The 24,995-nt window shown below is 36.2% G+C and overlaps 2 protein-coding genes across 2 annotated transcripts in view; one reads left to right on the top strand and one right to left on the bottom strand.

The window, feature by feature from the left end:
* The window catches only part of LOC138306604 (intermembrane lipid transfer protein VPS13A-like), a 200,463-nt gene extending 180,576 nt beyond the window's left edge, over window positions 1-19,887 (top strand). Inside the window, 15 exon segments of the mRNA XM_069247042.1 lie at window positions 1,093-1,162; window positions 3,060-3,168; window positions 3,515-3,634; window positions 4,517-4,644; window positions 5,131-5,212; window positions 5,498-5,611; window positions 5,906-5,981; window positions 6,234-6,397; window positions 7,052-7,133; window positions 9,540-9,627; window positions 10,015-10,129; window positions 10,405-10,499; window positions 14,791-14,914; window positions 16,586-16,666; window positions 16,771-19,887. Coding sequence (XP_069103143.1) covers window positions 1,093-1,162; window positions 3,060-3,168; window positions 3,515-3,634; window positions 4,517-4,644; window positions 5,131-5,212; window positions 5,498-5,611; window positions 5,906-5,981; window positions 6,234-6,397; window positions 7,052-7,133; window positions 9,540-9,627; window positions 10,015-10,129; window positions 10,405-10,499; window positions 14,791-14,914; window positions 16,586-16,666; window positions 16,771-16,815 — 1,493 coding nt within the window. The 3' untranslated portion in view covers window positions 16,816-19,887.
* A 1,295-nt stretch (window positions 19,888-21,182) lies between these two features.
* On the bottom strand, window positions 21,183-24,995 carry LOC138306314 (amine oxidase [flavin-containing] A-like). The gene is made up of 3 exons (XM_069246746.1): window positions 24,781-24,995; window positions 23,745-23,929; window positions 21,183-23,333 (listed from the first exon to the last, which is right to left on the bottom strand). The coding sequence occupies exons 1-3, from the start codon at window positions 24,922-24,924 to the stop codon at window positions 23,165-23,167; spliced, it is 498 nt and encodes a 165-aa protein (XP_069102847.1). The 5' UTR covers window positions 24,925-24,995; the 3' UTR covers window positions 21,183-23,164.

Here is a 24,995-nt window from a genome sequence, read left to right as displayed (position 1 = left end):
TACCCCTACCTAAGTCTGTGGCAGCAGACAGTGGTAAGTATACACAGTCCTGTCTCCTGTACCCCTACCCAAGTCTGTTGCAGCAGATAGTGGTAAGTATACATTGTCATGTCTCCTGTACCCCTACCCAAGTCTGTGGCAGCAGACAGTGGTAAGTATCCACAGTCCTGTCTCCTGTACCCCTACCCAAGTCTGTGGCAGCAGACAGTGGTAAGTATACACAGTCCTGTCTCCTGTACCCCTACCCAAGTCTGTGGCAGCAGACAGTGGTAAGTATACACAGTCCTGTCTCCTGTACCCCTACCCAAGTCTGTTGCAGCAGATAGTGGTAAGTATACACGGTCCTGTCTCCTGTACCCCTACCCAAGTCTGTGGCAGCAGACAGTGGTAAGTATTTAAGCATTAAGCTATCTTCCTATGACATCTATGGTCTATATAGATGCCATAGGAAGATAGTTTAATGCTTATATTTACATTATCAACTCATGTAAGGGTCGCTACATTAACATTGTTTAAGCTAGACCAGGAAAACTGTTTATCAACGATGATTTAATCCACAAGATTGAACAGCCATTTTGATGGTGATCAGTTAATGTCACTACGTCAACATAACTGACGTCATAATTGTCACGTTTCAGGTGTCAGTTATACCATCATATACTTCACTTTGCCTTCGTTAGTCTATATAGTAGACGTGATAAGTAAATGTAAATGTACACTGTCGTACCTCGATGGAAAATAGGGCTATATCACATAATACGTGGCATGTGCTTTGTTATATTAATTTCAGAAGATAAACAGATAATATTTCTGAATAGTGTATCAAAATACGGAAAATAAATCTACATACTTAGGTTTCTAATTATTCCTTATAATCATAGTTTGTTACATACTTATCACAGACAATCTGATCGGAATCTTGACAGGGAACAACATTTAATATGTGATAACCATGAATTTGATGTAGGTGATAACCATGAATTTGATGTAGGTATGTTCATTAAAAACATGATTTGCTGTATAACTTTGATCATATTTGAATATTTCTTTCATATTATGCCTCATTCCAATAATAACTGATTTCATTTTCAGTGCCGAAGCCTTTTACAGAAGTCAGTATCATGTTGAGGAAGCAGGAACATGACAACATGCTCCAGTTTAAGTAGGATGTTTTTAGTACACTTTATCTATTACATGTATGATATAGGATATTAAATCTGTCTCGAAGCTCGCAAAAATAAATACTTCTTAGACTCATTTCATGAAATCTTAATATATGAAATAAACACTTAATAAATTTAAGAAACATTTCATCACAAAACTACAACAACCTTCATTTCAAATAATCTGGCCTCAAAATGTATTGCGAAAATCCACCAGTATACGTAGCTGCCATTTTGTTCCGTTTTGAAATCTCATTTCTCATACACACTGTCAGATATCTTTTATTCTTATATAGAATTTCCATTCCTTGATCATAAATATAACTTTTTTTTTCTCAGATATTTCAATGATAAAACTTTTTTCATTCTCATATATATCTAAATGATAAAACTTTTTTCCGTCTCACAGATATTTCAATGATAAGACTTTTTAGGTCACCTGAGACGAAGTCTCAAGTGACCTATTCTAATCGCCTTTTGTCAGTCGTCGTGCGTCGTCCGTCGTATGGCGATAAACAATTTACTTTTTTGACTTCTTCTCCAAAACTACTGAACCAAATTTGTTGAAATTTTGCAGAAACCTTCCATAGCCAAAGGTCAACCAAAATTGTGAATTATATGGTCCCAGCCCCCCAGGGCCCTGAGGGGTGGAGCCAAAAGGGGTCAAATAGGCTAAAACTTCAAAAATCATCTTCTGAAATTCCAGAAATGGTAGAATCAAATACTCTTCATAGAATAAAAGGTCTTGAGGTCCTTTACAAAAATTGTGAATTATATGACCCTGGGGTATCACATTTCCCCCTGGGGAGGGGGTCAAGTTTACTAAAGTTTATACATGGAAAAGACATTTTTGAGCATTATTTGCTCATTTGTAATAGGAAATAAGTCAAATGTTGTCAGAATTATCAGTATGAGAAGGCCATTGAATTCTATTAACAATTTTTCCACGACTGACCCCCTAGGGGCCAAAAGGGGTCAAATAGGCTGAAACTTCAAAAATCTTCTTCTGAAATTCCAGAAATGGTTGAATCAAATACTCTTCAAAGATTAAAAGGTCTTGAGGTCCTTTACAAAAATTGTGAATTATATGACCCTGGGGTCTCACGTTCCCCCCTGGGGAGGGGGGGTCAAGTTTACTATAGTTTATATAGGGAAAACACATTTTTGAGCATTATTTGGTCATGTGTAATAGGTAATGAGTCAAACTTTGTTAGAATTATTAGCCTGAGATAGTATTTTAATATCATATCCATATTGTCCCTGGCCGACCCCCAGGGGCCAGAGGGTGGGGCCAAAATTGGTCAAAATGGCTAAAATTTCAAAAGTCTCCTTCTGAATTTACAAATTTGATGGAACCAAATACTCTTCATAGATTTGAAGGTCTTTTTAAGGCCCTTAATTTACAAAAATTGTGAATTTCATGGCCCTGGCATCTCAGACTTTCCCCTGATTAGGGGTCAAATCTATTTTAATTGATATTGGAAAAACACATTTATGAGCATTATTTGCTTAGTTTCAATAGGTCAAACTTGGTTAGAATTATTACCCTGTGATAGCATTTTAGCATCATATCCACATTGGTCCTGGCCAGCCTCCAGGGGTAGATGGGCAGGGCCAAAAGGGGTCAAAATGACTAAAATAAGAAAAAAAAATCATCTGAATTCACAGATTTGATCAAACCAGATACTCTTCATAGATTGAAAAGTCAGTTATAAATTCAATGACTGGTTTTAAGGGCCTGATGGGCCAATATATAGTGTTTTTGTGTCTTTGTTTCATTCTGTATCCGAACTCAGGTGACCGCTAAGGCCCATGGGCCTCTTGTTTCATTCTCACATATATCTCAATGATAAAACTTTTTTCTCTCTAACAGATATACTTTTTTCTCTCTCACAGATATTTCAAGGTTCTGATCCAGGAGATGCAGCTGAAAGTTGATCAGGGATTCCTTAACAATATCATCGATCTTTTCTCCTCCAGTCAGGATATCTCCCGACAACAGGAGGTATGACCTCTCTCATTGGTCCAACACTTTGTTACAAACATTCTCATTGGATCTTTTGTACATTCATGTAATCTGATTGGATAGTGAGGTTTTGACATATCTCTTGATTGGTTGAGTATCAGATAAGCATCATTTTAGAATGGCTGAACATTTTTGACAATTATAATGGTATTAAATGCTATTACTAGATTTCACAATATTCATTAGACTTCAATCTTTACATTCTCTATAGTATTCTAAACAAATGTGCTCATTGTTTGAAATTTGATATTGCTACAAATTCAAGAGAGATGACTGATATATAATGAAGACGTCACAAAACACAATATTGTGTGATATTTTTTAGACAACAGAATTTATTAAAGACTGTGATAAAGTCAAGGTGAAGTTGATGGATGAAGTTGGACTTTCCTTGGCTGACGAACAGAAGAACTTTTATGATTATCTTCACTTTTCACCAATAAAGGTAGGAAGTACATTATAGTGGTTCATTTATCTGGGGAAGATATTTTCGCAATTTTGCAGGACATATTGCTATGAAAATTTGATTCATGGAATTTATATTGAGATATGATGGAGTCATATATATACCCTGAAATGGAGATCACAAAAATTCAAACTGCTGAAAATTTAATAATAATTTAAACAGAAACCAGTGTAAATAATTGGCTATAAATTATCTTGGTAGTTTATTTGTTTAGCTTAAGGCTCACTACCTTCCCGGAGTAAACCATTAAGGTTTCTAATAACATCAGAAATTATATACTGATGGCCTAAGATGAGGCTATACAATCGTTACAACACCAAATATATGCAAGATTTCCTGCGTAATATATGATATCAGAGTCAATTATTTCGCTGTTTTGCCGTCTGCCGCTGTGAAAGTCAACTACCGCGCGGTATTTAGGATGACGATGGGAAACATAAGACAACCTGCGTTATGAAAATTAACATTTTATTTATTTTAATTAAATTGTTCAGAAGGTGATGAGACTTGTAATATCAACGGTAAGTGAATAACTTTTGTGACTCTACAAAATTATCGATCTCGTTTTACATTCCCATTTTAAAAATTAAAAGGGTTTCGGAAAGGTAGTTGCCCTTTAAGTATCAGCAAAAAATATAAAGGATCAAAGTGAAAACTTGATCCACGAAGTAATGAGATATGATGGAGTCATATATACTCTTAAATCAAGATCACAAAAATTTAACTGCTAAAATTTAATTTTAGTCAAAACATCAACCAGCATAAATAATTGGCAATAAACAATATTTGCAGTCTGTTTGTTTAGTTTAGATTTCAGTAAAACGTATAAAAGATCTAAGCTCTGTTTTGATTGGTTCACAGATTCATCTGAGTTTCTCTCTACAAGGAGGAGGGGACGGCAAACCAACACAGATCCACGCCAATGTCATCAACATCTTCCTACAGAGTGTGGGCGTCGTCCTTACCGATGTACAGGATGTTGTATTCAAGTAGGTTATACCTGGTTTTATGCTTTCATTTTTAATAGGGACAGGTTTTGTTTTTAAAAAAAGGAGAGAGAAAAAAAAGATTAGAAAAAATTTGTGAGGAGTCTTGAAAATGACCTGTTACAGCTAACAACGAATTTTGCCCACAAACCAATTTAACAATTTCAGTTGCCTTTTACAGTACTATGACGGAGAACATGTAAAATACCTTTACAAAATTCAAAAGGTACCAGAGGCCTACTTCTGGTTATACAAAATTTGATACAGAATAATAAAATTCAATGGTAGCTGTTGTTAGGAAATTTTTCATTAACTGCAAATATTAATTCAACAGGAATATGACTTGATTATGAGGTAAAATTATTTTTTGAAATGACAAGATGTGCTGATCTCTGAATGGCTATTATCAAAAGTTCAAAATGTTATTGTTTGATCTTCAGAGTCGTAAACATGATTTATTACTTATCCTAACTTTGTTTTGGTTTTCAGACTTGGGTTCTTCCAGAAGGAGCACTGCTTTTATAACCAGTCTCAACTGGTCGGTCAAATGAGCATGCACTACGCTGGTCAGGTGAGTAGCAAAAATTAAAGAAATTATAAAAAAAGAAACCAAAAACAAAACTATAAAAAAATAATAAAAACATTGTGTACATTGTACATTTTGTTACAGTATTGAATTGAATCTGTGACATTTCAATTTGGTGTTGTAATAGACTTCTTATGGATATAGAAACAAGACTACTACATTGACTTTATGGTTTTTTAATTTGGTTCATTATTGTGGCAAAAAAATGACGAGGGGGCTGTATGGGCCTTTTTGCATCCAATTAATCCTTTGGATATACTCCACCTACAGGCCATCAAACAGATGTATGTCTTGGTGCTGGGACTGGATGTCCTGGGAAATCCATTCGGACTCTTACGAGGAATGGCAGAGGGAATTGAGGACCTCTTCTATGAACCCTATCAGGTACAGTGTGGGGACAAAGTTGGAAATGTTGAGGATAAACTACTAGTTTGACTAAATATATGATAAGTATTGCATACAAGTTGATTGCAACTCTTTCACAGATAAAAATGAGTGTACCATCTATTTACAAAAGGATTTCCTTGCCATAAGCAAAATAATCTTTTAAAAGGACTTATGTATTTATGGATTTAGATATATGTATAGGACTTTAAGCTTGTGTTAATCATGCATGTCAGGTTATTATAAGAAATAACAAATATCATGCTAACATTATAAAATGATGGATTGTTCTAGGGAGCCATCCAAGGACCAGAGGAGTTTGCTGAAGGTCTGGCCCTTGGAGTAAGGAGCTTATTTGGGCATGCTGTGGGTAAGTGTAAATTGAGAGGGGGATGGAGGTGGGGAGAGGGGGGCTTAATTGTGGACATTGGCACCTATTCAGAGGGGGATGGAGATGGGAGGATGGATGGGGGGGCTTTACTCATGTGGTAAAATACATCATGCTTTGGTAAACTTACTAGTGAACCTCAACTAGTCTTATTCTAACTCACCTCAGACAGAAAGGTTCTAGTGTATGCATGACAATGGTTGTATTTGTACTTGTATTTCTCTCTCTCACTAGGTGGAGCTGCTGGTGCTGTGTCCAGGATAACAGGAACTCTGGGTAAAGGTTTTGCGGCCTTGACCTTGGATGATGACTACCAGAAAAAGAGACGGGAAGCTATGAACAAACGTCCAGCAAATGTTAGGGAGGGACTGGCTAGAGGAGGAAAGGGGCTGGTCATGGTAAGGGCAGATAACTCTATAAAGTGTTAGGGAAGTACTGGCTAGAGGAGAAAGGGCTGGTCATTGTAAGGACAGATTACTCTGTATTAACTGTTTGGGAGGGACTGGCTAGAGGAGAAAAGGGGCTGTCCATGGTAAGGGCAGATAACTCTGTATAAACTGTTTGGGAGGGACTGGCTAGAGGATGAAAAGGGCTGGTCATGGTAAGGGCAGATAACTCTGTATAAACTGTTAGGGAGGGACTGGCTAGAGGAGGAAAGGGGCTGGTCATGGTAAGGACGGATAACTCTGTATTAACTGTTTGGGAGGGACTGGCTAGAGGAGGAAAGGGGCTGGTCATGGTAACGGCAGATAACTCTGTATAAACTGTTTGGGAGGGACTGGCTAGAGGAGAAATGGGGCTGGTCATGGTAAGGGCAGATAACTCTGTATAAACTGTTTGGGAGGGACTGGCTAGAGGAGAAAAGGGGCTGGTCATGGTAAGGGCAGATAACTCTGTTAGACCTTTTTGTTTACTCATGTCTGATAATATTTTGTCTGCATTTGATGAGAAAAGCCATTTCAACAAATTTTCTAATTACTTTTTAATGATTTTCTTCTTATATATATCTTTTTCTGTTTATTCATTAGTATGAATAACCTGTCTGTTATCAGGGTGTATTTGATGGCGTGACTGGTATTGTCAGAAAACCAATAGAAGGTGCCAAGAATGAAGGAGTTGGTGGATTCTTTAAAGGTAAATTTATTATCTCCCTTTATCTCCCCTTAAAACAATTAACAACTAAAGGCTCCTGATTTATAAATCATATATCCACTTCACAATTTCCTAACACAGTCAAATTATGTAAACTGGCTATTGAAAAGATATACAGTGGAACTCGGTTATTTTAAACTAGAAGGGACCAAGAAAAAACTTTGATTTATCCGAGTGTCCGAAATAAGGGAATTCTAATGTGTTCTGACGATCTCTTTACTTGGTATATATAGACTAGTTCCATGTCGATAAACGATGTGAAGAAGAGAGATGTCAAAATCGCCGATGGTAATTGCAAAATTATAATGATAAAACTATATATTTTGAAATGGTGTTCTATGGCAGTTTTATGAAGAAGAAATTGGCATTTTCGACGATCTCCTTGTCCAAAAAATCTCATATCGAGTTATCAGAACATTTTATGCATGATTTTTGTCATTCAGACCCAAAATTTACTTTGTGTTATTCGAGTTTCCGAGTTCTATAAACAAAGATAAAGAGGGAATTCAGCCGGGACCGGCCCACTGTATGTCAACATTCCTGTGAAAGCTGTCCAATGAAATGAGTAGTCCTCCTTATCTTTCTTACCAGAAAACACCGCAAACAAGATGTAAATAAAACATATAATGGAAAAGAACTTTTGTACACCTGTACTCACATCATTTATTAGCTCACCTGGTCCGAAGGACCGAGGTGAGCTTATGGGATACCGCAGCGTCCGGCGTCCGGCGTCCGGCGTCCGTCAACAATCGACTTCTTCTCCATAACCGCTGGTCGGATTTCAACAAAATTTGACTGGTAGCATCCTTATGGGCTACTAACTGAAAATTGTACAAATGATGGGGCTGATCCCCCGGGGGCCTGAGGGGCGGGGCAAAAAGGGGTCAATTTGGCTATTTCCATATAAACGACTTCTTCTCTGAAACCAAGCATGGGATAGCACCCATAATGCAATGGTAGCATCCTTATAGGGTGGGGATTCAAAATTGTACAAATGATGGGGCTGACCCCCCGGGGGCCTGAGGGGCGGGGTCAAATGGGGTCAATTTGGCTATTTCCATAAAACGACTTCTTCTCTGAAACTAAGCAAGAGATAGCACTCATAATGCAATGGTAGTATCGTTATAGGGTGGGGATTCAAAATTGTACAAATGATGGGGCTGACCCCCGGGGGGCCTGAGGGGCGGGGTCAAAAGGGGTCAATTTGGCTATTTCCATATAAACGACTTCTTCTCTGAAACCAAGCATGGGATAGCACCCATAATGCAATGGTAGCATCCTTATAGGGTGGGGATTCAAAATTGTACAAATGATGGGCCTGACCTCCCGGGGGCCTGTGGGGCGGGGTCAAAAGGGGCCAATTTGGCTATTTCCATATAAACGACTTCTTCTCTGAAACTAAGCATGGTATAGCACCCATAATGCAATGGTAGCATCGTTATAGGGTGGGGATTCCAAATTGTGCAAATGATGGGGCTGACCCCCGGGGGCCTGAGGGGCAGGGTCAAAAGAGGCCAATTTGGCTATTTCCATATAAACAACTTCTTCTCTGAAACTAAGCATGGTATAGCACCCATAATTCAATGGTAGCATCCTTATAGTGTGGGGATTCAAAATTGTGCAAATGATAGGGCTGACCCCCCGGGGGCCTGAGGGGCGGGGTCAAAAGGGGTCAATTTGGCTATTTCCATATAAATGACTTCTTCTCTGCAAATAAGCATGGTATAGCACCCATAATGCAATGGTAGCATCCTTATAGGGTGGGGATTCCAAATTGTGCAAATGATAGGGCTGACCCCCGGGGGCCTGAGGGGCGGGGTCAAAAGTGGTCAATTTCCATATAAATGACTTTTTCTCTGCAACTTAACATGGGATTACGCTCATAATGCAATGGTTATATCCTTATAGGGTTTGGATTCAAAATTTTGCAAATGATGGGGCTGACCCCCCGGGGGCCTGAAGGGTGGGGTCAAAAGGGGTTAATTTAGCTATTTCCATATAAACGACTTCTTCTCTGCAACTAAGAATGGAAGAGCTCTTATGATGCAATGGTAGCATCCTTATAGGGTTGGGATTTGAAATTGTACAAATGATAGGGCTGACCCGTGGGGCCTTAGATGGCAATAGATGCGAGGTCAAAAAGGTCAATTAGGCTACTACTTTCATATAAATTACTTTGTCTCTGAACCTATGTATTGGATAGCATATTTGTATGGTATCAATAGCATCATTGTATGGTTGTGATTCAAAATTAAACTTTGGGAGTCAATTTTGCTTATTTTTCCAATTGTCAGAGACTCAGAGTCTTGTGATAATTACTAACAAAAAACCAGGCGATACAGGCCCTCTGGGCCTCTTGTTTATTTGTATGAATTACCTCCCTTGTAGGTGTTGGTAAGGGATTGGTTGGCGTGGTAACGAGACCAACAAGTGGTGTGATAGACTTCGCCAGCAGTTCCCTAGAGGGTATTAAAAGGTAGGTTATAAGGAACCCCAGGACTTCTTCGTATCAATTTTGATAAAATGTATTAAACTGTTACCTTTTGTTTTATCTCTAAAAGCTGATGGGTTTAATACATAGCATGGAATTGTACTGACAGTAATAAAATTGTAGTTTAAGCAGAGAATCAATTGAAGGAATTCTAGGAAAAGTAAGAACAGAATCAAATCAGCTGTACATTGTCAAAAAGAAAGTTTTATTTACAATAATCGCCATATAAATCGAATTGGGTCAAGTTTCAAGACACATTAAGACTGAAAACAGATTGATTTGCCTTTGAGAACTTGAAAAAATAAATATGTGATAAAAGTTCAAACACAAGGCTAATTAAAGTAGATAAATATTTTATACATAATGTTGCAGGATAACAGACTTTTCAGAAGAAATTCATAGGATAAGGCCACCAAGACGTTTCCATGGAGACAGAGTAATTCGTCCATACAACAAACAGGAAGCAGAGGGTTATGCTATTCTGAGTGTAAGTTTGTGGAATTTCCTCAGGTGGCGGGTCAAACTGATATGGACAAATACTTGAATTGATGAGAGAAAAAATGTTTTCTTGGACGCAATGTTGACAAATATTTCCATCAGAAATAGTCATTTTGATTTGCAGTCAGAACATGAATATGCTTGATTAACAAGTTACATTAATAATACAATATAATAAAAAATATACTGGTTGTCTTTTTTCACAGTCTTTTTATTGAAATATAAGTATTTTTCTTTTTCTGCTGTTAATTTGATATTCCCCAGGAAACAGAGAAGGGGAAGTTTGCCACAACAGATCACTATGTCGCCCATCTGGTCCTCAGTCGGGACAGCAAACATGTACTCCTAGTTACAGATAAGTAAGTACACTTCATATCTCTTTGTCTCCCAATAGTTACAGAGAAGTAAGTAAAGTACACTTCATATCTCTTTGTCTTCCACTAGTGACAGACAAGTAAGTACACTTCATATCTCGTTGTCTTCCACTAGTTACAGATAAGTAAGTACACTTCATATCTCTTTGTCTTCCACAAGTTACAGATAAGTAAGTACACTTCATATCTCTTTGTCTCCCACTAATTACAGAGAAGTAAGTACACTTCATATTTCTTTGTCTTCCACTAGTGACAGACAAGTAAGTACACTTCATATCTCGTTGTCTTCCACTAGTGACAGACAAGTAAGTACACTTCATATCTCTTTGTCTCCCACTAGTTACAGATAAGTAAGTACACTTCATATTTCTTTGTCTCCCACTAGTTACAGATAAGTAAGTACACTTCTTATCTCTTTGTCTCCCACTAGTTACAGATAAGTAAGTACACTTCATATCTCTTTGTCTACCACAAGTTACAGATAAGTAAGTACACTTCATATCTCTTTATCTCCCACTAGTTACAGATAAATAAGTACACTTCATATCTCTTTGTCTACCACAAGTTACAGACAAATAAGTACACTTCATGTCTCTTTGTCTACCACTAGTTACAGATAAGTAAGTACACTTCATATCTCTTTGTCTACCACTAGTGACAGACAAGTAAGTACACTTCATATCTCTTTGTCTCCCACTAGTTACAGATAAGTAAGTACACTTCAAATCTCTTTGTCTCCCACTAGTGACAGACAAGTAAGTACACTTCATATCTCTTTGTCTCCCACTAGTGACAGACAAGTAAGTACACTTCATATCTCTTTGTCTCCCACTAGTGACAGACAAGTAAGTACACTTCATATCTCTTTGTCTCCCACTAGTTACAGATAAGTAAGTACACTTCAAATCTCTTTGTCTTCCACTAGTTACAGATAAGTAAGCACACTTCATATCTCTTTGTCTCCCACTAGTGACAGGTAAGTAAGTACACTTCATATCTCTTTGTCTACCACAAGTTACAGACAAATAAGTACACTTCATGTCTCTTTGTCTACCACTAGTTACAGATAAATAAGTACACTTCATATCTCTTTGTCTCCCACTAGTTACAGATAAGTAAGTACACTTCATATCTCTTTGTCTACCACTAGTTACAGATAAGTAAGTACACTTCATATCTCTTTGTCTACCACTAGTACAGATAAGTAAGTACACTTCATATCTCTTTGTCTCCACTAGTTACAGATAAGTAAGTACACTTCATATCTCTTTGTCTCCCACTAGTTACAGATAAGTAAGTACACTTCATATCTCTTTGTCTCCACTAGTTACAGAATAAGTAAGTACACTTCATATCTCTTTGTCTCCACTAGTTACAGATAAGTAAGTACACTTCATATCTCTTTGTCTCCCACTAGTTACAGATAAGTAAGTACACTTCATATCTCTTTGTCTTCCACTAGTTACAGATAAGTAAGTACACTTCATATCTCTTTGTCTCCCACTAGTTACAGATAAGTAAGTACACTTCATATCTCTTTGTCTCCCACTAGTGACAGACAGTAAGTACACTTCATATCTCTTTGTCTCCCACTAGTTACAGATAAGTAAGTACACTTCATATCTCTTTGTCTCCCACTAGTTACAGATAAGTAAGTACACTTCATATCTCTTTGTCTCCCACTAGTACAGATAATAAGTACACTTCATATCTCTTTGTCTACCACTAGTACAGATAAGTAAGTACACTTCATATCTCTTTGTCTACCACTAGTTACAGATAAGTAAGTACACTTCATATCTCTTTGTCTACCACTAGTTACAGATAAGTAAGTACACTTCATATCTCTTTGTCTACCACTAGTTACAGATAAGTAAGTACACTTCATATCTCTTTGTCTACCACAGTTACAGATAATAAGTACACTTCAATCTCTTTGTCTCCACTAGTTACAGATAAGTAAGTACACTTCATATCTCTTTGTCTACCACTAGTTACAGATAAGTAAGTACACTTCATATCTCTTTGTCTACCACTAGTTACAGATAAGTAAGTACACTTCATATCTCTTTGTCTCCCACTAGTTACAGACAAGTAAGTATACTTCATATCTCTTTGTCTCCCACTAGTTACAGGTAAGTAAGTACACTTCATATCTCTTTGTCTCCCACTAGTTACAGATAAGTAAGTACACTTCATATCTCTTTGTCTCCCACTAGTTACAGATAAGTAAGTACACTTCATATCTCTTTGTCTCCCACTAGTTACAGATAAGTAAGTACACTTCATATCTCTTTGTCTCCCACTAGTTACAGATAAGTAAGTACACTTCATTCAATCTCTTTGTCTCCCACTAGTTACAGATAAGTAAGTACACTTCAAATCTCTTTGTCTTCCACTAGTTACAGATAAGTAAGTACACTTCAAATCTCTTTGTCTTCACTATACAGAAAGTAGTACACTCAGACTATAGTAAGAAACACTTCATATCTCTTTGTCTCCCACTAGTGACAGACAAGTAAGTATACTTCATATCTCTTTGTCTCCCACTAGTTACAGGTAAGTAAGTACACTTCATATCTCTTTGTCTCCCACTAGTTACAGATAAGTAAGTACACTTCATATCTCTTTGTCTCCCACTAGTTACAGATAAATAAGTACACTTCATATCTCTTTGTCTACCACAAGTTACAGATAAGTAAGTACACTTCATATCTCTTTGTCTACCACTAGTGACAGATAAGTAAGTACACTTCATATCTCTGTCTACCACTAGTGACAGGTAAATAAGTACACTTCATATCTCTTTGTCTACCACTAGTGACAGATAAGTAAGTACACTTCATATCTCTTTGTCTACCACAAGTTACAGATAAATAAGTACACTTCATATCTCTTTGTCTACCACTAGTGACAGATAAGTAAGTACACTTCATATCTCTTTGTCTACCACTAGTGACAGATAAGTAAGTACAATTCATATCTCTTTGTCTACCACAAGTTACAGATAAATAAGTACACTTCATATCTCTTTGTCTCCCACTAGTTACAGATAAGTAAGTACACTTCATATCTCTTTGTCTCCCACTAGTTACAGATAAGTAAATACACTTCATATCTCTTTGTCTCCCACTAGTTACAGATAAATAAGTACACTTCATATCTCTTTGTCTCCTACTAATTACAGACAAGTAAGTACAATTCATATCTCTTTGTCTACCACAAGTTACAGATAAATAAGTACACTTCATATCTCTTTGTCTCCCACTAGTTACAGATAAGTAAGTACACTTCATATCTCTTTGTCTCCCACTAGTTACAGATAAGTAAATACACTTCATATCTCTTTGTCTCCCACTAGTTACAGATAAATAAGTACACTTCATATCTCTTTGTCTCCTACTAATTACAGACAAGTAAGTACACTTCTTATCTCTTTGTCTCCCACTAGTAACAGATAAGTAAGTACACTTCATATCTCTTTGTCTACCACTAGTGACAGATAAGTAAGTACACTTCATATCTTTTTGTCTCCCACTAGTTACAGATAAGTAAGTACACTTCATATCTCTTTATCTCCCACTAGTTACAGATAAATAAGTACACTTCATATCTCTTTGTCTCCCACTAGTTACAGATAAGTAAGCACACTTCATATCTCTTTGTCCCCCACTAGTTACAGATAAGTAAATACACTTCATATCTCTTTGTCTACCACAAGTTACAGATAAATAAGTACACTTCATATCTCTTTGTCTCCCACTAGTGACAGGTAAGTAAGTACACTTCATATCTCTTTGTCTCCCACTAGTTACAGATAAGTAAGTACACTTCATATCTTTTTGTCTCCCACAAGTTACAGATAAGTAAGTTCACTTCGTATCATCTCCCTCTCCTCCTCAGAAATCAGTCAAGATATTATCGTTTCCAATAGGTTAACACACTTACCTTTTCACCTCTTTGAATTCGTCTGAACTCTTCTAGATCAAAGGCATGAAATTTCAGGATTCAATTAGTTTACAATTGTACATATTGGGGGTGGGGGGAGGGGGTATTTTTTTTTGAACTTTTTAGGGAAACTAAATATGATTTGTTTTTTCCTGAGCACATCTTTTTCATCTTATTTCCTTTCACAGTGCCACATCAAACTATTTGTGGAAGGCCTTGAATGGTGTATGTTCTTGTACAAGTTGACATTTACCTCATATTGGCCCTATTTTGTTAATTGTGTCTGAAGTATCGAAATTCATATAATTATTACTCTCTCTTGTTATAGGCGGGTGATCTTCGCTAACCGCGGAGAACTATTTGGTCATTGGGATGCTGACTGGACGTATACATGGGTCGAAATGAAGGAACCACCCAAGAGGTCACAAAAAGGCATAGAAATCTACCTCAAGGTAAATTTGAATACAGAATCCTTAGAAATATACCGCAAGGTAAAGTTAAAATTACAAAAACCTTAGAAATCCACCTCAAGGTTAAGTTAAAATCGTAAAACGACAAAGAAATCTTCTTCAAGGTAAAATTAAAATCACAAAAAGGCACATGAATTTACCTCAAGGTTAAGTAAAAATAATAAAACGACATAGAAATCTATCTCAAGGTAGAGATACAATTACAAACACGCATAGAAATCTACATCAATGTAAAGTCAATATCACAAAGGGCATATAAATCTAACTCAATGTGAAGTCAATATCCCAAAGGGCATTGAAATCTACCTCAATGTAAAGTCAATATCACAAAGGGCATATAAATCTAACTCAATGTGAAGTCAATATCCAAAAGGGCATTGAAATCTACCTCAATGTAAAGTCAATATCACAAAGGGCATATAAATCTAACTCAATGTGAAGTCAATATCCCAAAGGGCATTGAAATCTACCTCAATGTAAAGTCAATATCACAAAGGGCATATAAATCTAACTCAATGTGAAGTCAATATCCCAAAGGGCATAGAAATCTACATCAATGTAAAACCAATATCACAAAGGGCAAAATCTACATCAATGTGAATTAAGTTAAAGTTTCAAAAAGCATAGAAATCTAACTCAAGGTAAAAATAAAATTACAAAAATACATAGATATCTTCATCAATGTAAAGTTGAAGTTAAGAAAAGGCATAGCAATCTAACCCAAGGTAAAATGTAAATCACAAAAATTCATATAAATCTACCGCAAAGTAAAGATAAAATTACAAAAATGCATTGAAACCTACATCAATGTAAATTTAGTTAAAGTTTCAAAAAACATAGAAATCTAACTCAAGGTAAAGATAAAATTACAAAAATGCATAGAAATCTACTGAAAAGTTATGTTAAAATTACAAAAGCCATAGAAATCTACCGCAAGGTTAAGTTAAAATCATAAAACGACATAGAAATCTACAGCAAGGTTGAGTTAAAATCACTAAACAACATAGAAATCTACCTAAAGGTTATGTTAAAATCACAAAGCCATTGAAATCTTCTGCAAGGTAAAGTTTAATCACAAAAAGGCGTAGAAATCTACCGCAAGGTAAAGTTAAAATCACAAAAAGGCATAGAAAGCAACCTAAAAGTTATGTTAAAATCACTCAATTAAAAACCATAGAAATCCACCGCAAGGTTAAGTTAAAAGAAAAAAACCGACATAGAAATCTACAGGTTCTTCAAACTTTATGGTAAAGATAAAACCGGAAAAGATATTTAAAACAGCTCACTATGCAAGTCATGATGTATCAGAAAACCAATCCAAGTTCGGGGAAACAGAACAATGTAGAAATCTTCTTCATAAAGGTAAGTTTCTGGCTTTAAAAACGAAAGATCACAGAAATCTTGATAAAGGTCATTTTCACAGATGATAAAGAAATCTATAAAACTACTATTTAAGGTGATATATAAGACATGCTTAACATCTACAGTACCTTAAGGTTCACACAAAAGGTCAAATGAGTTTCCAACATAAGGTTTATCTCAATGTGAAGCTGATAATGTAAGTTTTAAAAAAGTTATTTTTCAACAAAATCACTAAAACATCATTTTAATGATGATATTATGTTGATGATGATGATGAATTGTTTGCATCAGGAGAAAGAGAAGAAGAAGTTCTTGTTCAGCAGTAGTACCGCTAAAAAGGAAGTTGTCATTGGCGACCAGAGACTGGCTGAGGTAAGGATTTAAACTTTCAGTTCATAAATCAATCAACATCATTCAAATATTCAGATTTTATTAAGATCAATTGAAAGCTAAAATTCATCTTTTCTGTTTTCCAGTGGATTGCAAGCAAAATCAAAGAAACCATGATGCGAGGAAAGTAAACGTAGAAACAAAATTTGTGGCATGTTTATGCTATAGAACGATGTAGAAAATTAGTGCTGCCATCTAGTGGGCAAACACGTGCTGTCATTTTGTGGGCATACAAGTGCTGCCATCCAGTGAGCATACAGGAACTGCCATTTAGTTGGCATACAGATGCTGCCATCTAGTGCGCTTAAAAGTGATGCTCTCTTAAATCAACATTGCTACCATCTTATGTGCAAATAATTACTGTCATCTGCTGAACAATTAGATATATCCTATTAACAGGTTCATGTATTCCCATTTCCTTGCTAACTAATTAACTTGTCTCATGACATTAACTCACTGCAGAATTCAGAACATAGCGTACAATTTTATGTTGTCTTTAAATATGGTGTCTGTAGAATAATTAATGCTTATTTCATGCTATGCCTTTGAAAGTGTCTTATATTTCTGGATTATTTAAAGATGTACATATAGATATGTACAGTTAGGTTAGTGCCGTCAAACTTCATTTTGTGTTACTGTAAATATCGAAGAATATAAGGTTATGAAGTAAGTATATATATGCAGAGCAGATCATCTGCCCAGATGAGAATTTAGCAATGTTGTTTCACTCTAGCTGGAGATAAAACAATACGTTTCATTGCAAATATGTATTACGAATATTTACCAAATATCAATGTCTATTCCAATTTTAACAAGCCAATATGAGGTCAATATCCATTATGCAATGGTGAGATACTAAAGTACAAATTACTTCCAAAAAGGCGTCTATCCTTACTCCTGTGTATGGTACTGAACAGTTAATGAGTTAATTTCTTGTTTTATTTCAATTGTTTGTACATTAATGTAAAGTTAAGTGATACAACAAGAAGAAAATTATGTGGAATAACTGTTGCTATAATGTAAAAAATGTATCTGTGAATTTGAATGACTGCTGTAATAATTCTTTGATTTATTTCAATTTTGATTTGATTTAATGAAATCCTTTTTATGTGTATTTTACAATATATGCTCAAAACATTGGTGTTGTTTACTATTTGTACTGTATTCGACCCAATAAGAGACCAGGACGCTTAAAAATTGAAATTTTTTAAATTATTGCATAGAGAAAGGCTTTAATTAATTTGCAAATTTAGAAGAGAAAAAACCCAGCAAAACCTACACTGTTTTCATAGTTTCAGTCTGGATTAAAGTCAATGCAGGTAACTGAAATTGGGGCCTTAAAAGGATGCGGGGCGCCTGTTGGGTCGAATACGGTAATTATAAGTACATAGTCATTCGTCCAATTACTTCTTAAAAGACCATGAACTATACATACTAAAACAACGCAGTTATATTTATTGGCATTTATCTTTATTGAAGTGTTATAGATTTAACACATAACTATCGACTTAGTTACGGTAATTCGCTAAAATTATTTTTTTTTATTCATAATTTATTGATAAAAAATGTGTTATATGTTTTGGTATTTCTGTTGAAATGTTACGGATTTCACTAGCAACTACTTATAACTATAAAATATAATTAACATGCCTAAATTATATATATATATATATATATATAATAGCTTCTTATATATTAACTGTGAATTGCTTATTTTTAACACTTCTGTTTTCATTTATACATGAGATGCTATTGGTAGAGATAACTTATTAAAGTAGGTAAAATAATTTAGATGGGTAGCTATTGTGATTGGATTTTGAATGACGTGTTGAAAGAAAACTTTTAATTTCTAATATAGCTTACAAATTGTGTAATAGTGACATTTTATGGGTATGTGTTCCGATACCGTGGGATACTGTTGTGATAGTGATGATTTGATATATCAAAAAATGGAAAAATCTTGAATACGCTTTTAACAGGATTTTGAAAATAGCTTCTTGTAAAAAATATGTATAATGAATGGAATAGTTCTGCTTACTGATGTACAGATTAATTTTACTGTATAAACAATAACATATATTACAACTGTAGAATATTATTTGAAAATGCTTGTATTAATAATATATTATTGAGTTATATTTGTTATATTCTAAGGATAAGTTTAAAGCTTGGAACTTTGAATGAGAGACCCATTACATTACCCCTACAATTAGATAATGAACTGCTCAGCCTTTGAACTGGGAGAGTCCATTGTCCTGTTAGGGAAATTTTAATATGTCTGTACAGAGACGTCCAGTTGGGTGATCGTGACAAATCTTGCCATATAAAAAAAATATTCATTTAGAAATTGAAATTTCCATAATAATTTACCAGTGTTCTTTCAATGTGTAAATTTGAGAATGAGATACTTCCTTACATATACTATATCACTTAAGTTATTTATTGTAGGTTATGTTTGTTTCAATAATAATCGATGTCATATAAAAAGTGAGATTCATTACTACCACAAGTTGATTATTTCTATTCATTCTAGTTCCTATTTCTGTAACATTGAATGTAAATTTCCACAGGTACTAAATAGTTATATTTAGTGAGTATGCTTAAAATAGGGACCTTATTCATATGGTGTTTTTGATATTTATTTTGTTCATGTGTTTTTTGTATTTAATTGCTATTGATTGAATGTTTACCATTTTGTTATTTTTTATTTTCTGTTTTTCTTTCTTTTAATTTTTGCTTAATCTTTGAATTTTATGTTCATGTGCAATTTATTATCATTTTATATGTTATGCTGTTCTAGGTAATTACCATACATGACCTGTTGTTTAAAACGTTTTAATTCACTGGCAACCCTACGTGTTATAACAGTGCTCATATCATTATGTATACACTTTCAACGAAATAGTACCGTACCCATTGCTTAATTAGCTTTCTTACTTCAAAGGAATGTGAACTAAATATTTGTGACAGCCAGGTTTGGAAATTAAAAATAAAATCTAAATTCTTCAAATGACAATATCTTAGTGGCGATTTGATGCTCATTAATTATTGCTGGATTATATTAAAATGACAAAACGCAAATATTCTGTTATTTATTTTGTATTAACATTGAACACCATACACAATGTACATGTACTCTTTCTCTCAATTTCAAAGCATCTGGTTTAATGTGAATGGAAATTATAAACTGAAAGTGAGATTGCTATTTTTGTTTACTTTTTTGTTCCTTTAGAAAATTACAATATTTCTATTCAAACTAGATAGCGATACATTTTGTAAAAAACATTGTAAATGTACTTATTTTATCGCTTTTTGCTCTGTCTTTGAAGCTAATTCAGTGCAAAATTTCATATGAAAAAAGATATATTCGGTATCGAACCATCGATTTACGCTAATTTATATCCTCGCTTATAAAATCATACAATACAGATTTCCACACATGCGCTAAAATAAGTAAGTTTACAGTAAACTCCTTAAAAAGTACAAAAATAATATAAACCAGAGATTCGGGAAGAACAGGGGCCGTTCTCTCAATGATACCTACCGTACCTGTGTAACCCTGGTGAATAATATCTACAATGTAGTATACTGTTTTTGCAGGTAGGTAATGATGGCGACGTCATTATTTTGTGAGTGAAGTTCGCGTCGTTTTTTCAGAAAAGCATCAGGGGCGTAGGAAGCGGGGGGGGGGGGGGGGGGGCAAACATGTCTTTTTGCCCCCCCCCCCCCCCCCCCCCCCCACAATTTGCCCGACTGAAATTTTCTAAAAATGCTTATTTGAAAGAAGAAAGGGTCCTCCTGCATATTTTTCGTACTTCATTCTAGAAAATTTTCCGCTGCGCGACGCATTTCTTAAAACGTTCAAGCACATAATGTCAAACCTTAAATAGTAAAAACTATTTAAAAAAATGTCTCTTAAAAGATCAATTTGTTTATATGTCTTAGCGAGACAATTAATTAATTTTTTTATGTTACACAACAATGTGCCGATGGTGTGAAGCCGGTATATTCAGATCGAGTAGGGTTGCATAATGTTATGACGACACAATTATCATTTCCAAATGCAGGTAGCTTTAAATCGAAAAATTACCATGTTAAGAACGCTTTATAATCATTAAAATTTATCGTAAAACTCATCTCAGCTATTCTAAATCGTATTTTTTTCCCCGGGGGAGACCCCCGGACCCCCAAAACACCAAAATCTCGCGCTTTCGGGCGATCGCAAAATTATCAAAATACATAAAACTCATCCCGGGGGTCACCCTCGGACCCCTAATAAAACACCAAAATCTCGCACCTTCGACGCTCACACGCTAATTTGGCCAATTTGCGTATTCGTTCCATTGTCTATAAATGTGTACAAGGATTAAATTTAGTGATATATGAAAAATGTATATAAAGCATACATGGTTGGGAGTTGAATTAATCTCCTCCTGTAGGTGCGGCGGGGGGGGGGGGGGTTTACAAAATATTGAGGATCTTTGCCCCCCCCCCCCCCCCCCCCCCCCCCATGACGTTTCATCTTCCTACGCCACTGAGCATGATGTGCGCTCGCAAATACACGACGTAACAATCAACGTCGTACCCGCAAGGAAAGTAACTCTGAAACATAAAATTATAGTATACCTCTCGGCTAGATTGGCTGAGTGTCCGACTGGTCATTTTGTATCATGGTTCTTCACAACGCAACTCTTGTCACAATTATATTTATTTAAGAGACCTTGCATACAAGTGATATACATGTATAAAATGTCGCTACTTCTCTCCTGCGTCTTACACACAATGACATGACAAAGAGGATATCTGAACGTTATAATTGCTATTTTTACACGAGATGCTTCATAACCTGGGCCTATTTGTATGGTGAGACTCGTCTGAATAGTGGCTTGGGTGTATAGTGACTCGACAGGCCCGCCTTTACCTGTCGGGGGGGGGGGGGGGTTAGTGAGTCTGTGCCTATCGAGGGGTGGGGGGTTGTATAGTTAGTGTGTACCTGTCGGGGGTGTATATTGAGTCTGTACCTGTCGAGGGGTATATAGTGATATTGATATAAGGGAAGAGAAGTGATAGGTGTGTGGACGGGTGGTCTGGGTGGCACCTGTCGAGGGGCATATAGTGATAATGATATAAGGGAAGAGAGGTGATAGGTGTGTGGACGGGTGGTCTGGGTGGCACCTGTCGAGGGGCATATAGTGATAATGATATAAGGGAAGAGAGGTGATAGGTGTGTGGACGGGTGGTCTGGGTGGCACCTGTCGAGGGGTATATAGTGATAATGATATAAGGTAAGAGGGGTGATAGATGTGTGGACGGGTGGTCTGTGTGGCACCTGTCGAGGGGTATATAGTGATAATGATATAAGGGAAGAGAGGTGATAGATGTGTGGACGGGTGGTCTGGGTGGCACCTGTCGAGGGGTATATAGTGATAATGATATAAGGAAAGAGAGGTGATAGGTGTGTTGACGGGTGGTCTGGGTGGCACCTGTCGAGGGGCATATAGTGATAATGATATAAGGGAAGAGAGGTGATAGGTGTGTGGACGGGTGGTCTGGGTAGCACCTGCATACACATAATAAGTATAGAAAAACAGGCGAATGGTGCGACATTTTGAACTACAAAAAAATGTATGTAACAAAGAAACACAACATGTGTCTACACTAATATTATGGTTGAGTAACTGCCTAAAATGATTCTAGGTTAACAACAAAGGAATAACAAGGCAAGGAACCCCTAGACATTTCACTTTATTGCATTTACCCATGGATTAATGGAATTCGACAGATGTAACGAAGAGATGTATTATACTGTCTACAGAACTGGAGATATATTATGTAATACACTGGTATGTCTCGAACGACGTTATTATATTTCTGACTGACCATCTAACACTCAACAAAAATTATAGTCCGACTAGGTACTATACACTTGTAAATTACTGAATATTTAATCACAATATACAGTATACAAAACAAGCAATTTAACCTGATCATTAATCTTAAATCATAACATGCCAAAAGCAGTAAGCACTATTTGAACACAAATTTTCAATTATTTTGTTTAAACGCAAACACAAACATTCAGCAGAAAAAAACACTACTAAGCACCTGATCCTGAGAACTAAGTTTCAATCACGTTGTTCGAAACGCAACTACATATAGCAAACATAAACATAATATTAAAAATATATCATGCACTTCAACCCGAGAACTACGTTGCAATCACAGTGTCTAAAACTTTTCTGTGACTATTTCAAACAGAATGAGGACTAGTTTTGCATAGACACCAGGTAGCACCAATCACGTTACAAGATACTCCGAGTAAAAGTCCACGTGATTTGTGATAATTTCAATGTTTATTTGAATGTGTTGGAGGTTTCGATTATGGACTATTGGTGGTTCCCGATAGTTCCTCTCTGGAGACTGTCCAAAACCGGATATGATACATGACTTTAAGATAACTTATATGTTTATTTGACTATCTCAGTGGTTTAGATGCTGGGCTGTAGTCGGTTCCCGACAGTTCCTCTGTGAGACTGCCCCAGGTCGGATATGATACAAGACTTCTGTAGCGGCCCTGATTCCAGCCTGGATTCCCCCCGACATAAACCCATCCCACTCTGTAGCGCTCTCTGTACCGGCAAAATGTAACCTGAAATAATAAAATAAAAAAAAAAGATTGAATAATTCATTTCTTGCAGCACGATTTCAAGAGGTCTTAATTAACTGTTGTCAATACTTGAGGCACATAGTTCTGTGTCGCTTAGCTGTGTATAATTAGCACTGAAAATATGCCAAAATGTGTTTCAGTTCTTTTTCAATTAGATACCTTTCTAGATTTGGGAATTTGACGTTACCTTCTTCCAATCTACTGTTTGGTTTACCAATAATTTATACAATTTTGAATTCCATGAAGCTTGCTTCATATCATATAATATATAAGATATAATCGTTCAAAACTTATAAGGCAATATCAATGTTGTGATTGTTGACTGCACGACATGACGTTAGATCGACTTGGAATACTTTTGACAAAGTGTGGTTATAATCAAATGGTACTTACCTCCCTTGTGGCTCGCGCAGACCGGAAGCCGAGTATTTCATACCTCCTGTACCGACTCCTGCCAAAGCGCCTTCTATGAAGCGTTCACTGCTCCAATCATACTCAATATAATCGAGACAATTCTCCGCATCAAATCCGAAGAAATCTACCAATGATTTTAGTACTGCCCCCTTTCTTACTTCTGCCTGAAACATTGAATCGAATCAGATTATGATGCTGTACAAAGCAAACGTAATAGTGTTCGTCTTCTTAAGGGCAACCAGAGCAATCATGTCCGCAACACCTGATGGCTTGACATCCTCAATACTCCAGGGGTTCCAATCACTTCTGACCTCCACACCCTTGGTCTATCTCATAGTGAAACTGAAGGCAGCTCATGAGAACAAATGTGAACCAATCACAGGTATGTAAAAATTCGTTGACGGCTACAGAGAGAGCGCTCACCAAAGCCACACAGTCAACCACAGTTATATATACGGCTCTTTTGATATGCATCAAAGGACTTAATTATCAGTTCTGTTGCCTCCAGTTTTACTATGAAATAGTCCAGGGGTGTAGAAATCGTAAGTGATCGGAACCCCTGGAGTATAGAGGAAGATGTCTTGATAGCCAGAAGTGATTTAATAGAACATTGAAATTATTGAGAGAAAATTTCAAAAGCTTTGATGCGAAGATGAATGTTACACAAACATGGCAGTCTGTGTAGAGATAAGTCTAAAGAGTATTTTTAATAGAAAGAGTTATTTTCTCGTGGACAGTCAGTTTGACCATTCTGTAAATTGAATTGTACGTACATTGTAGGGATACTTCGTAATCTTTCTGACAGAGTTCTGATTGTTAAAAACACATCGAAAACATAACAAGCGACGTGCTATTTGACTATAGGCCTGCCTGATATTGGTCTGTACTATACTTGAGGCATATACATAATGTAGATGTTCAGGTGAAGCAAAACCAAGTATATAATGGTAAGCGGTATCGCGACAAGCCCTATGAATAGGCAGAATCGTGTAGGTTATATAACTAACTAACTTACACTCTGTTTACTCCATTGTATCGCATGTCCACCGGCTATAAATGTTACTAAAGCTGGGTTTCCTGTAGGAGTTGTTGCATCCATGACACCTGAAAGTGGACCTACGTCACATCCGGCTACGTTACTCGGGCCACCATACGTCATAGCTTCTCCGGATTGACCGCGTAACCTCCAAAATGCCTATAAATAGATAATTACTTGTTAGAGAGCGGAAT

Source organism: Argopecten irradians, chromosome 13, assembly GCF_041381155.1.
Source record: "Argopecten irradians isolate NY chromosome 13, Ai_NY, whole genome shotgun sequence".
Taxonomy (NCBI): Eukaryota; Metazoa; Mollusca; class Bivalvia; order Pectinida; family Pectinidae; genus Argopecten; species Argopecten irradians.
The sequence above is the reverse complement of the archived record's forward strand: the minus strand, read 5'-3'. Positions and strand labels throughout refer to the sequence as shown.